The sequence below is a fragment of the Peromyscus maniculatus genome, chromosome X (assembly GCF_049852395.1).
Source record: "Peromyscus maniculatus bairdii isolate BWxNUB_F1_BW_parent chromosome X, HU_Pman_BW_mat_3.1, whole genome shotgun sequence".
In the NCBI taxonomy this organism is placed as follows: domain Eukaryota; kingdom Metazoa; phylum Chordata; class Mammalia; order Rodentia; family Cricetidae; genus Peromyscus; species Peromyscus maniculatus.
The window spans coordinates 1,900,484-1,913,361 of NC_134875.1; the positions used below are offsets into that span (position 1 = coordinate 1,900,484).

The following is a 12,878-nucleotide window of genomic DNA, read 5'->3' on the forward strand; positions in this document are numbered from 1 at the left end:
GAGGGCGGCGCGGGACGCCCCCGTGTGGCCGAAGGCCGCTGAGGGCAAGATGGCGGCGGTCCCGAGCGCCGCCTCTTCCGCCCTGCTGGGCGTCGCACGAGGCCGGCTTGAAGGGGAAGTGAGTCAGTGTCCGCGGACCCGGCCGGCTTAGGCCCGCGCCCGCCGAGGCCCCAAGAGGCCCCGGCCCGGCGGCGGCGGCGGCAGCCATGGCCGGGGGGCCGGGCCCCGGGGAGCCTGTGGTTCCCGGCGCCCAGCACTTCTTGTACGAGGTGCCACCCTGGGTTATGTGCCGCTTCTACAAAGTGATGGACGCCCTGGAGCCCGCCGACTGGTGCCAGTTCGGTGGGTGACGGCAGGCCGGCGTGGGGCAGGGGATCCGGGCTTCTGGCGCTAGAGCCTGACGTTCCCCCGCCCCGCAGCGGCCTTGATTGTGCGCGACCAGACAGAGCTGCGGCTGTGCGAGCGCGCCGAGCAGCGCACAGCTAGCGTCCTGTGGCCCTGGATCAACCGCAACGCGCGCGTGGCTGACCTCGTTCACATCCTCACGCACCTGCAGCTGCTGCGTGCGCGGGACATCATCACAGCCTGTGAGCGAGCGTGGCCCCAGGGACATTAGGGATGGGAACTCACGGGAGGTGACGGGTACAGAGCCGCCCGAGACAAGAAATCATATGGGAACCCCTCCCTACACAGAGAGAGAGAGAGACAGACAGACAGGCAGACAGAGACAGACCTGAGTCACAGTCCTCCTTTCCTTCCTTGTTATTCCAGGGCACCCTCCTGCCCCTGTTCTACCCCCAAGCACCGCTGCTCCAAGGCCCAGCAGCATCTCTGCAGGCTCCGAGGCTGAGGACTGGGGCCTCCAGAAACTGCAGTCCTCTTCCTCCACCTTCCTCTCCCCAGGTAAAAAGAACCTGGGTGTTGGGCTTGATAGGCCTGAGGAAAAGGTCACCATGACTGTTAACATGGCTGTAGACTGCTACTGGCCTCTGCCTCTCACTGGCATCTTTATGAAGCTTTTCCAGGCTCCCAGACCTATTCTGAGCTAGAGTTCCTCCCGGTTCCAGTCCCTGCTTCCTTCAAGCCACCACTGCCATCTTCAGCCCCTTCCTCTACCAAGGTAGGTGTCCTTTAACCCCCAGGGAAAATTCCAGACAAGGAGGAAGAAACTCAGCCTTTGGTGTACCACAGAGCCCACAACAGCACAGCCAGGTCATCTGAGAGACAAGCAGGGTTGAGGGGAGCTTGCAGCCTGGACCAAGGGGAATAGACAGGGTCCTCACCTGATCCATGGTCTCTTCCAACAGCCAAGCTCAGAGAGCCCAGTGTCTGGCCTCCAAAGGACACATCCCTCCCCATTTTGCTGGCCCTTCTGTGAGATTTCTCAAGGCACCTGCAACTTCTCTGAAGAGCTCAGGATTGGAGAGGGTGGTTTTGGGTGCGTGTACCGGGCAGTAATGAGAAATACCACATATGCTGTGAAGAGACTGAAGGAGGTAAGTGTAACAGTGGGGTAGCCACCTTGAAAACAATCCATTAATCCTTGTTTGTCCAGTTTCTCCCTCCATCCACCCTCACTTCTGCAGTCCCTTGCCTCCAGCCTCCCCAAGCAATTCCTTCAGTCCTCTGATTCCAGTTCAAGGACCCCAAGCCTTCCATTGTTATGGGCCTGGAAACAGCTGGCAAGCTTGGCTCATGCTGCCTCCTTTCCCTGCCTCTTACCCCATCGTGTCTGGGGCTGCAGGAGGCTGACCTAGAGTGGACTGTGGTGAAACAGAGCTTCCTAACAGAGGTGGAGCAGCTGTCAAGGTGAGCCTTGGGGGTCCCTCCGGTCTGGGGACAAAAGGAGAGAGCCACACCGGGGCCTTATCTGTCTCTAGAACTGCACAGCACAACACCTGGCTCCCTTGGGCCCTCAAGGCCTTGCCAGGCCCAGGTGAGGGAACATCAAAGGCTGCCCACCCAGCCTGGCCTAATGAAAAGACAACTAAAGAACTCAGACTCTGCCCAGTGGTGGTGGCACACGCCTTTAATCCCAGCACTCGGGAGGCAGAGGCAGGCAGATCTCTGTGAGTTTGAGGTCAGCCTGGTCTACACAGTGAGATTCAGGACAGCCAATGCTACACAGACAAATCCTGTCTTGGAAAAACAACAACAAAAGAGAACTCAGACTCCACTCCTCATAACAGGTTTCGTCACCCAAATATCGTAGACTTTGCTGGCTACTGTGCAGAAAGTGGCTTCTACTGCCTTGTTTATGGCTTCCTGCCCAATGGCTCCTTGGAGGATCAACTCCACCTTCAGGTAGTCCCAGCTGGTTTGGCATCTTTACTAGCCTGGTCCCTTAGTCTATGTCAGACAGGACCTGGGTTTCTGGCTCCCCCTCAAATTGAAGGTTTCTTTCTTCCTTTTTATTTATTTGTTTGTTTGTTTGAAACAATGCCTCACTACCCAGCCCAGGCTGGCCTCAAACTGGCAATTCTCCTGCCTCAACCATCTCTGTGCTAGAATTATAGGCATGTACCATTATACCCATCTTGGCCCTGGATTTTCCATACAACTCTTCCCTCTGGCCTCTCCCCAGCTGTTCCTCTAAAGACGGGGTTATTGGCTTTGTAAGCAGAATAGATAAAGGATTTAGTCCACATAGCTTTTGAGGAATGGGGATTAGTAGAGACAGACTGTCTAACTGAACCCCAGGTTGAGCCATGCCTGAGTGTCATACTCACAAGCCACCATACATACAGGGCAAGAGCTTCCTTACTTCTCAGTTAAGCTGTGTTAGGGAAGGGTAGGGAGAAGGGCATCAGTACTTTCTGTGCACTCAGGTAAACCCGAACCCTTTGGATTCTGCCCTGAGTGCTGAGAAATATTCCCTAGCTATTATTCCAGCTGTAGAATGCTTGCCAAAGCCTTGGGAATAGTTTTGGTTACCACTTGCTCATGAATTAGGTCATGGACAGTCTTGCTCCTCATTCTCCAGAAAGGAAAACTGAGGCTCAGAGAATAAAGTGGATAGCTTGCTCCAAGCCACAGAGCAACAGGTGAGGGGAAGGTTGGGAATCAAAGAACAGATGCCCCCAGCTGCCCCTGTGCCTCCATCTTTGTCACTCCAGACCCAGGCCTGCTCCCCGCTCTCCTGGCCTCAACGACTGGACATTCTTCTGGGCACAGCCCGGGCTATTCAGTTTTTACATCAGGACAGCCCCAGCCTCATCCATGGAGACATCAAGAGGTGAGGAGGGGCTCAGAAGAACTGTAGGTATAGCTAGGAGAACAGTGACCCCTGCTCAATGAGCAGTCCTGTTCTGAGTGCTCTGTGAGATTTGAGAGTCCTCCTGCCCAGTCCTGTGGATATGGGGACAAACGCTGCCTGAGACCTCAGAGCTAAAAGTACTTAGGGCTCTGAGCACCCCTGCATTGTGCAGGTATGGAAATGAAGCCAGTAATAGGCCTCAGTTGTGAGCAGAAGCCAAACTATGTGCTGGGACCCTGGGACAGCTAGCCCTCAGACAGCTGGGATGCAGTGTCAGCCACTTTTCATATTCAGTGTGCCAGGCTGGTAGCCTTTAGTTTAGTTTATCAAGGCCACTCAGGTATGGGGGACAGAGAAGGCTAGGACCATCCTAAATTGGTGCCATTCTTCTCTCTCCAAGTTCTAATGTGCTTCTGGATGAAAGACTGATGCCCAAGCTGGGAGACTTTGGCCTGGCTCGTTTCAGCCGCTTTGCAGGGGCCAAGCCAAGCCAGAGCAGTACTGTAGCCCGGACTTGCACAGTACGGGGTACCCTCGCCTACCTGCCTGAGGAGTACATCAAGACAGGCCGGCTGGCTGTGGACACAGATACCTTCAGCTTTGGGGTGGTGAGCCACCAGCCCTTCTGTTGGCTTGGGGAGGGAAAATCACCAGTAAGTAAAGGCAGAAAAGCCTAGAGAATTCTAGGCTTAGGTCAGTGAGAAGCTAGCATAACTTTGGCCCCAGGGCCTACCCTACCTCATACAGCTGCCTCCTCCCTTGCACTAAATTGTGTTTGTAATTTTGCATCCTTTTGCTTCATATAGCCACTCTTAATTGCTTAAGCATTGGTCCTATAACATAACTCTGTTCTTGCTAGGAGGTAGTCTTTACCTGCCTGTCCCAGGGCTGCTCTCCTATCAGTCCTAATCCATTCCCCACTCTACAGTCCTCTTTTCTGCACATAATACCTCCCTGCTAAGACCTAGGGTGATGCTCTCCATTCTACCCTCTCTAGGTAATACTGGAGACCCTTGCTGGCCAGAGGGCTGTGAGGACACAAGGTACCAGGACCAAGTATCTGGTGAGACTCCTGAGGTGGTGCATGGAGGGAGAGATGGAGGGAGGGAGAGAGGGACAGCAGCAACCAGTGGGTACAGCCCCAGAGGGTGGAATGATACACATCCTTTGCAGTGCCCCACAGTAGCCTGCCACTGCTGGCTCATCTTTGGAAGTGGGTGAGTCTCCAAGCAGTTTCTTTTACCTTGCTTGGAAAAACCTGTCTTTCTTCTGTACATGGGCCTTGGGGCTAGGGATATAACCTCAGAGGTAGAGTGATTACCTTATGTGCAAGGCCCTGGGTTCCATCCCCATCAAAGGCGGGGGGGAAAAAAGAACCTTAACAGGTTCCCCCTCTGCCCTGGGCTGGGGACAAAGAAAGGGACATTCCTGATACCCTAGGACCAAAGCTGCAGTGGAACTCAGAAAAGGCAGGGCCTAGGAAAGGCAATGGGAAAGAGTTAGTCAGGCTTTTGTACAGATAGCTCCAAGCTATCCTGACCCATACTCCTACATTCCTGTCTGCCTTGCTGTGCACTGTGATGAGGCTAAGAAATAAGAGACTTAAAGCCTAGCATCTGAGCACATGCTTTTAGTCCCAACATTCAAGAGTCTGAGGCAGAAGGATTGCTGGGAGCTGGAGCTATATAGCACGACCCTCTATCAAAAACAACACAATTAGTTGATTATGGTGGCACATGCCTATAATCCTAGTACTTGGGAGGCAGAAGCAAGAGGATCAGGAATTCAAAGTTACCCTCAGTTACATAGTAAGTTCAAGACTAGTCTGAGCTACATGGGACCCTGTCTCAGATAAACAAACATACAAAGAAGAGACAAGAAACCTGGGTTTTAGTCACATCTTGATAGTGGCCATGGATCAAAGTCTGCTTTTCATTGAGCCTCAGGTTCCCATATAGAAAATAGACACTAACACATAAGCACTGTTTCAGCAATTCCTGGACCCAGAACATGCTTGGCTAATGCTGGGTCTTCACCTTTTACAAAGTTGTACATCTCCCATTGCTTCTCTTAGATGGGTCTATTTTTGTCCACTGTTGGGCTCAGCGGAGGATTTAACCCAACCAACAAACTATGAACCAGACTGTACCCATACCTCCTTCCTTTAATCTTCTGTATCCATTAACACACCCTAGCTCAAATGCCATTTCTCAGGCCCTATGGGCCTAGCTAACAGACTAATAAGTTTGTTGGCATCTGTTTCCCCCACTGCAATGGAATGTCAGGTCTGTAAAACAAGGCCCAGAGTGTTTGGTTTGCTGCTGTTTTCAGTAAATCCCCAGACAGCATTGGGCACACAGTGGGTGTTTAATGAACCCAGTGAAAAAAGACCATAGGAATGAATGGCAGTGGTCTGGAAGATTTGGCAGAGCCATGCTCACAGTATTTGTCCTACAGAAAGACCTGATTGAAGATGAGGCTGAAGAGGCTGGAGTGGCCCTGAAAAGCACCCACCCCACTCTACAGGTGGGTGTGGCCACAGATGCTTGGGCTGCTCCAATCGCTGCCCAGATCTACAAGAAGCACCTGGACTCCAGACCTGGACCCTGCCCACCACAATTGGGCCTGGCCCTGGCTCAACTAGCTTGTTGCTGCATGCACCGTCGGGCCAAGAAGAGGCCTCCCATGACCCAGGTAGCCCTGGTGAAGCCAGCTATCAATGGAGACATAGTGGCCAGAAAGAAACCTCAGATTCTTATGCTGCTTGATAGCACAAGCTACACTGCCTGATCTCTTTACAGAGGCAAAACTCCCAACATTCCTTGCTTGCCCTCTGGCTCTGTTTTACTCTGCAGAACTAAGTGGTGAAGGGCTGCTGCTTTGCTGGATGGGGCTCAGATCCCAGTCACAGGTAGAAGGAAAGAGCTCTTGCCTCATGGGGGTGCTGTGCCACTACCTTTGTCTTTTTCTCTTACTTTTTACCTCTTACTTTTTACGTCAGCTCTGTAGTTTGACCACAGGGTGTCACATCTGGGCTGCCCTGCCCAACTAGGAGCCCCAGCTCTGCCCATTCTGAGAGCCTCTCTCTCCACACAGGTGTACAAGAGGCTAGAGGGGCTACAGGCAGGGCCTCCTTGGGAGCTAGAGGTTGCTGGCCATGGCCCCCCTTCCCCACAGGAGAACTCCTACATGTCCACCACTGGCTGTGTCCAGAGTGGGGGTGAACCATGGCAGCCTCTGGTAGTGCCCACAAGAGCCCCAGACCAAACTGCCCAGCAACTCCAGAAAAGCCCCAACCAGCCAGTGGAGAGTGATGATAGTGTTCCCGGCCTCTCTGCTGCCCTGCACTCTTGGCACTTGACTCCAGATTGCCACCCAAGCCCATCATCCTTCGGGGAGGCTGGCTGTACCCAGGGGAGCACCACTAGAGAATCAAGTTTGAGGAGTGGCCCAGGCTTCTGGCCCACAACCAAGGAAGGTAACTCTGGGGATGGGTATTCAGAGGTGGGACAAGGATCTCCTTTGATAATAACCTATTTATTCCCCACCCATGTCTTCTGGGCAGAGGGATCTAGGGCCAAATGTTTGGCCCACTGTGTCCTTAGCAAGCTCAAGGTCATGGAAAGGGCCACAGAAAGTGGCTTGGTACTATCTGTTTTCCCCTCCCTGGGCCATCCTCCCCACATGGGTGAAAAGAACTAGGAACTCCCTTCTTAGTCCTTCTCCCCACCCCATGCCTGAAGTAAAAAAGGCTCTGCCCAGGCAGCATGGGAGCCTCATCTGTAGTGTGATTCCCCCTCCCAGCCTGGGCCTCTCTGGAATTCTGCCCTGCAGCCAACATCACTGGCAGTGGGGCCTAGGAAGACTCTGGAGGCTAGAGTATCACTCAGGGTTGTCAGGGACAACTAAGAGGTTTCTGTCTCTGTCCAGGCACATCCAGGAGCAGCTCCTCCTCACTGTCATCAGAGCCACCACAGATCATCATCAACCCAGCCCGACAGAAGATGGTACAGAAGCTGGCCCTGTATGAGGAGGGAGTCTTGGATAGCCTGCAGCTGCTGTCATCAGGCTCTTTCCCAGGTACCTGGTGAAACCCCAGCTCTGATTCCTAAAGAGTGGGCCCCCAGAAGAGCCTCCCACCTCTGTCATACATACATGTACATAAGCTCATACACTGCAGCTCCAGGAAACACAGGCATACTTCCTTGTGCCAACCCTCAACAGCAGAACATTTGTTCTGGCAGCACAATTAAGGTCCCCACTCTCCAAGAATGTAGGAAAGGCAGGCCATTCCCTCTAATGGTTGTTGGCAACCAGCTTGCACTCAACATCTGTCGAGAGATACCTGACTCCATTCCTTACTCCACACCAACAGCACATTCCTTCCATCTGAGAGTACCAGTCTCCTACCTCATGCTCCCAGAAAATGTGAAGTCCCAGCAGGAATTTTCCACTCCAGGTACTATATGAAAAGCTGCTATTTAGAAAAAGCCTTACCTGGGCATGATAGTGTGCCTGTAAAGGTCATCCTTGGCTACATAGAAAGTTTGAGGCCAAGCCAGGATATACGAGACCTTATCTCAATAAAACAAACTAGCAGGCTGGAGAGATTCTTCAGTGGGTTAAGGACATGTACCGCTTTTACAGATGACCTGGCTTCAGTCTCCAGAATTCACATTAGGTAGTTCGCAACCACTTATAACTCCAGTCCCAGGGGATCTGAGTCCCTCTTCTGGCCTCCACAGACACCTGTGTACATATGGTGCACATAAAACTCACTCAGACACACAAACACATACACACATATAAAAATAAATATCTTATTTTCAAAAAGGGAACTAACAAAAAAAAAAACTTGGTTCCAAAGAGTACCCTGAGCTGGGCAGTAGTGACTCACACCTTTAATCCTAGCACTTGGTAGGTGCAGGTGGATCTCTGTGAGTTTGAGGCCAGCCTGGTCTACACAGTGAGTTCCAGGACAGCCAGGGCTACACAGAGAAACCCTGTCTCAGACAAAAACAAACAGAAAAAAAAGAGTGCCCTGTAAGTTCTGTAGTCATGGTTTAGCCTTCAAAGCCAGGGCGTTTGAAAGATGAATTGTCCCCAACTTGCTAAGAGGTATTTTCTCTTCCATAGGCTTGGATTTAGAACCTAAAAACAGACAGGGGCCTGAAGAAAGTGACGAATTTCAGAGCTGATTTATTCACCCAGGCAAATCCCTCAGACTCAGATGTCAAAGTTCTCATGGTTGGAAGTTCTCATGATGTGCAACCTCCTCAGTAGCCCAAAGGCATCAGGTGTGGGGCCTACCCTGGCGAAGGAGAAAGAGTGGTGGACCTGCTGTTCTCAGGGTGTGAGCACATGCAGGGCCAACTGAAGAGTCTGCTAGAAGCTGATAGGGCAGGCCATCTCAGGCCAGCATTTGGGAGCAAGGCAAGCAGAACACCTAAAGGGTGACAGAAGACTACTAGTTACACAGGCCCCATGGAGACAAGTGGGGCTATTTGTATGGTGGGAGCTGGCTCCCTTGAGAGCTAGACAAGGTATCTGCAGCCTAGGCCTGCAATAACTGTTAGTCCATCCCTCTGAACTTCCCTAGAGCCCAAAGAGAAAGTAGCTATTGTGCTTGTAAATTGCAAAAATGAGTGTCTTACAGTTCAGTCCACTAGCTGGAAGTGAGCACTCTGAGGTTCTCCCAAGAGTCCAGTAGAAGCCCCTCCCAATCTTGGGTGGGTATGTGCAGGTCTTACCAAATACCTGTGAGCTGGTTTCATGTGATTGCCTACTAGGCAGATTATCCCAAGACCCTGCAGATGAGGTGTGGATGCCCCAGATTGAGCTGTAGACCAAGGTACTGGTTGTGGCAGAAAGGTCTAGCAAAGCCAAGCTTTGTGGTACCCAGACAGTGAGAAGCCCAAAAATCAGAAACTGAGAGCAAAGCAGAAATTATTTGAAGAGGGAGGAAGGCTCCATTTTAAGAAGCAAGTTTTTGTGTCACCAAGTGTCTTCAGAAGTAACCCAGGGTTATAGCCCAGGCTTACAGTGATTCTATGTTCGAGTCACAAGTCACACTACATGCCCCTGTGAAGCACTGGTAACATCCAGTTTGTCCTTGAATAATAAAAGTGTGCATTTCACTGTCTGGTTAAACTTGTAGTTTGTTGCACTAAAAGCTTTGTGCTTTTCTAATTCTTTGGTTCTTGGGTATCCAGCCAAAACTCAGGCCCCCAGCAGCTTTTCCATTCTCTTGCCACATCCAGACTAGGGATAGATCCCCAGTGCTGCTACCCTTGCTTTCATGTGCCATTAAGTTTTTTCTCATAGATATTAATGCTATTAGAAATGGTATTAATGCTATTAGAAATGAAACTTTCATGTCCTAATTATTCATCAATTATATATAGAAATATAATTACGTTTTGCCTCTGATCTTTGTTCTGTGACCATACTGAAATGCACTTACTAGTTCCACTTGTTTGGGAATGACTATTCTGGGATCGAGTGTATACAATCTTCCCATCTAAAAATAAAGACAATTTTACTTCTTCTTTGCCAATCTATATGATTTTTAGTTTTCTTTTCTTTGTAGACAAGATCTCACTATATAGTCCTGACTGTCCTGGATTTCGATATGTAGACCAGGCTGGCCTCAAACTCAGGAGATCTGCCGCAAGCCGCAGGAAAATGTAATGGAATTCAGCTACTATCACAAAAGCTACTACTTGGAAATGTCAAGGACTTGTCCAAAGGTCAAGCCATGCCTTAAGAAGTCTTGGTGATATTTTAGCTTTTATATATATTAGATATATTAGCTGGTTCCTACAGTGATTTTCTTGTAATGCTATATGAGTGCTTCCAAGAACTCCTAACAGTGTATTTATCTAAAATACCTATAAAGCATCCAAGGCCAAACGATCTCCTGAACTAAGGTGGAAACGACGCCTGCTCCCTATGTCAGATGGATAGCTTTATTTCTTGTGCTGAGACCCTCCTTTCCTATTACTAACATTATAGACCCCTAACTTCTTACCTAACCACTTCTAGGAATGTAGACTGAGCACACAGATCCCCTTCTTGATATACTAACCAATCATTAGCTCTCAATTGACCTCCTCCTTTAACCACTCCCTTTTTGGGTTGTAAAAGAAAGCCTTATGTGTCACTGCCTGAGGAAAATTCTTATCTGCCTTTATGACCCTGTAGGAATTCAAGCCTGGTGACCTGGCTGGAGGGGGAGGATTGCTATTGCTTGGGTTTATAACTGAATACCCTAGAGACTTAATGAGAACTGAGGGGTATATAAGAGTATTATTAGATATAGAACTTGAGGACGAGACAGAGAAGAGAAAAGAGAATGGAAGAACTAGATGGGTAAGAACTGGAGAGAAAAGGACAAGATGGGAAGAACTAGATTGAAGGGCTAGAAGAGAGTACTAGAGGAACAAGATGGAAGATGAGGAAGAGCCAGATGGGAAAGAACAAGATGAGAGAGAAGGAGATGAGAGAAGAGCTAAGATGGGAAGGAACTAGATAGATGAGAACCTAGATGGGGCAGAACTGAGATGAGAGAATTAAGATAGAACTTAGAGAGAACAGCAGATACAGGTAGAGAGAAATCAGGCAAGAAAGAACCTAGGCACAAGAGCAGAATAGAAGCTTGTAGAGAGAGAACTGACTCAGAATAATAAAGTGTATGGACTAAGGGGTTTCATATAAGTAGATTCATTTCATATCATCAAAGATTAAATTATCAGCTGATTGTAGATTATTCCTGGACCCTGGGAGGGGACTATCGAGGGGCTGGACCCCCATAGTACCCAATAGAGATCTATCTGCCTCTGCCAAGGCATGCACTACCATGCCCAACTGCCTTTTTATTTCTTTCTTCACTTATTGCACTGGCTAGGGCCTATAAATTTTGAATACAAATGGGGAACCCCTCCCACTCTTAGGAGTTCTTTTTTGTTTGTTTTTTAAGACAGGGTTTCTTTGTGTAGACATGGCTGTTCTGGGCTAGCTCTGTAGACCAGGCTGGCCTTGAAACTTGCCTACCTCTGCCTTCTGAGTACTGGGATTAAAGGTGTGTGCTACCACCACCCGGCATTTTAGGAGTTCTTTCTCACTTTTCTTTAACATATCTATGTTTGCTCTATTTAAAAAGAAAGAAAGTGGTGAAATTAGACATCCTTGTTCTCCATCGTAGATAGAATTTAATGTCTTACCATGTAGCATGAATCTTAAAAGTTCTTATTAATAAAATCAAACCTGAGCCAGGTATTGGGGTGAAGCTGGAAGATCAGAAAGACAGAACAAGCCACAGCTAACCTCACCTGGCCAACTTCTCAGCTGGTCTTGTTTCCTCAGACTGGAAGCTTCTGTGTCCTCATCCCAATGGCTCTCAGCTGAACTGTGCTGCTTAAAACCTAAAAGCTTACCCAACCAAATGCTTAATCAGGCCAAATGCTTGTAGTTCCTGGTCCTCATGCCTTATATATCTTTCTGCTTTCTACCATCACTCCCTGGGATTAAAGGCTCGTGGTTTTTTTTGGGGGGGGGGATTAAAGGTGTGAGTCACCATGCTTGGCTATATCCTTGAACACATGGATTTCTGCCTAGCTCTGCCTCCCAAGTGCTGGGATTAAAGGCGTGTGCTACCACTGCCTATCCTCTATGTTTAATATTGTGGCTGTTCTGTCTCTGACCCCAGATAAGTTTATTAGGATGCACAATATTTTGGGGAACACAATACCACCTCATTACCATTAAATGTGACATTAGCTGTGAAGGTTGTCATAAATGTATTTTTTAAGCTTATCCTAGCTGTCAGAATTTTTCTTCTAAAGGCTAAATTGTAAGAGGAGTTACAGAATGTTTCAAATGATACTTCTGAGTCTATTGACATAAACATGGAATTTCTGTCCATTCTGTTCATGCAGCGATCACACTGATTTTGAATGTTAAACTGGATTCACATCCTTGCTTGGTTACAGGACGTCCTTCCTTTTGTTTTTCTGAATCCCATTTACTAACATCTTCAAGGTTTTTGTTTTTTGTTTATTTGTTTGTCTTTCTTTCTTTTCTTTTCTTTTTTTTTTTTGGAGGCAGGGCCTCAATATGTAGCCTTCCCTGACCTGTGGACCAGGCTGGCCTCAAACTCACCAAGATCTATCTACCTGCCCCTGCCTCCTGAGTGCTGGGATTAAAGGCATGTGTGTGTCTCTCTCTCTTTGTCTTCTCTCTCTCTCTCTCTCTCTCTCTCTCTCTCTCTCTCTCTCTCTCTCTCTCTCTCTCTCTCTCTCTCTCTCTCTATGTGTGTGTGTGTGTACAACTTTCAACCATCTCACCAACCTGTATGTTCAATTTTTGTACCTATATTCATGACAGATAATTGTACTGCAGTTTTCTGATAATATTTTTTTCTGATTTTGGTCATTGAACATCAAAAAATAAATTGGAAAATATTCTGTCCTCCTTTTGTTAAAGAGTGAACATACTTGATATTGTTTTATGTATTTCATAGGTTAACTAGGGAAGCCATTTGAACCTGGAATGTTCTTTAATTTTGATTCAGTCTGGGTGTTGTTTTGTTTTGTTTTATTTTTGACGCAGGGTTTCTCTGCAT

At 48.7% G+C, this 12,878-nt stretch overlaps 1 protein-coding gene across 4 annotated transcripts; it reads left to right on the forward strand.

The window, feature by feature from the left end:
• Irak1 (interleukin 1 receptor associated kinase 1) lies at nt 1-9,816 on the forward strand. Of its 4 annotated transcripts, none has more exons than XM_076562519.1 (15): nt 117-342; nt 420-587; nt 772-903; nt 1,017-1,120; nt 1,308-1,496; nt 1,637-1,809; nt 2,190-2,304; nt 3,117-3,235; nt 3,657-3,864; nt 4,254-4,319; nt 5,714-5,950; nt 6,353-6,734; nt 7,187-7,336; nt 7,632-7,715; nt 8,393-9,393. In XM_076562519.1, the coding sequence occupies exons 1-15, from the start codon at nt 207-209 to the stop codon at nt 8,452-8,454; spliced, it is 2,325 nt and encodes a 774-aa protein (XP_076418634.1). In that variant the 5' UTR covers nt 117-206; the 3' UTR covers nt 8,455-9,393. The 4 variants fall into 4 exon arrangements, with proteins under 4 accessions (XP_076418637.1, XP_076418634.1, XP_076418636.1 ...); XM_076562521.1 differs by having other exon boundaries at nt 118-342; nt 1,745-1,809; XM_076562522.1 differs by lacking the exon at nt 7,632-7,715 and having other exon boundaries at nt 1-342; nt 1,745-1,809; nt 8,393-9,816.
• Nucleotides 9,817-12,878: the final 3,062 nt, after the last annotated feature.

What these genes read in the sequence shown, in the direction of transcription:
- Irak1 (XM_076562519.1), top strand. Translation starts at nt 207, where the DNA reads ATGGCCGGGGGGCCGGGCCCCGGGGAGCCTGTGGTTCCCGGCGCCCAG. An exon ending in CTGTGAAGAGACTGAAGGAG is followed by an intron (nt 1,497 to 1,636) that starts GTAAGTGTAACA and finishes CTCTGATTCCAG; the next exon opens with TTCAAGGACCCCAAGCCTTC. An exon ending in AGGATCAACTCCACCTTCAG is followed by an intron (nt 2,305 to 3,116) that starts GTAGTCCCAGCT and finishes TTGTCACTCCAG; the next exon opens with ACCCAGGCCTGCTCCCCGCT.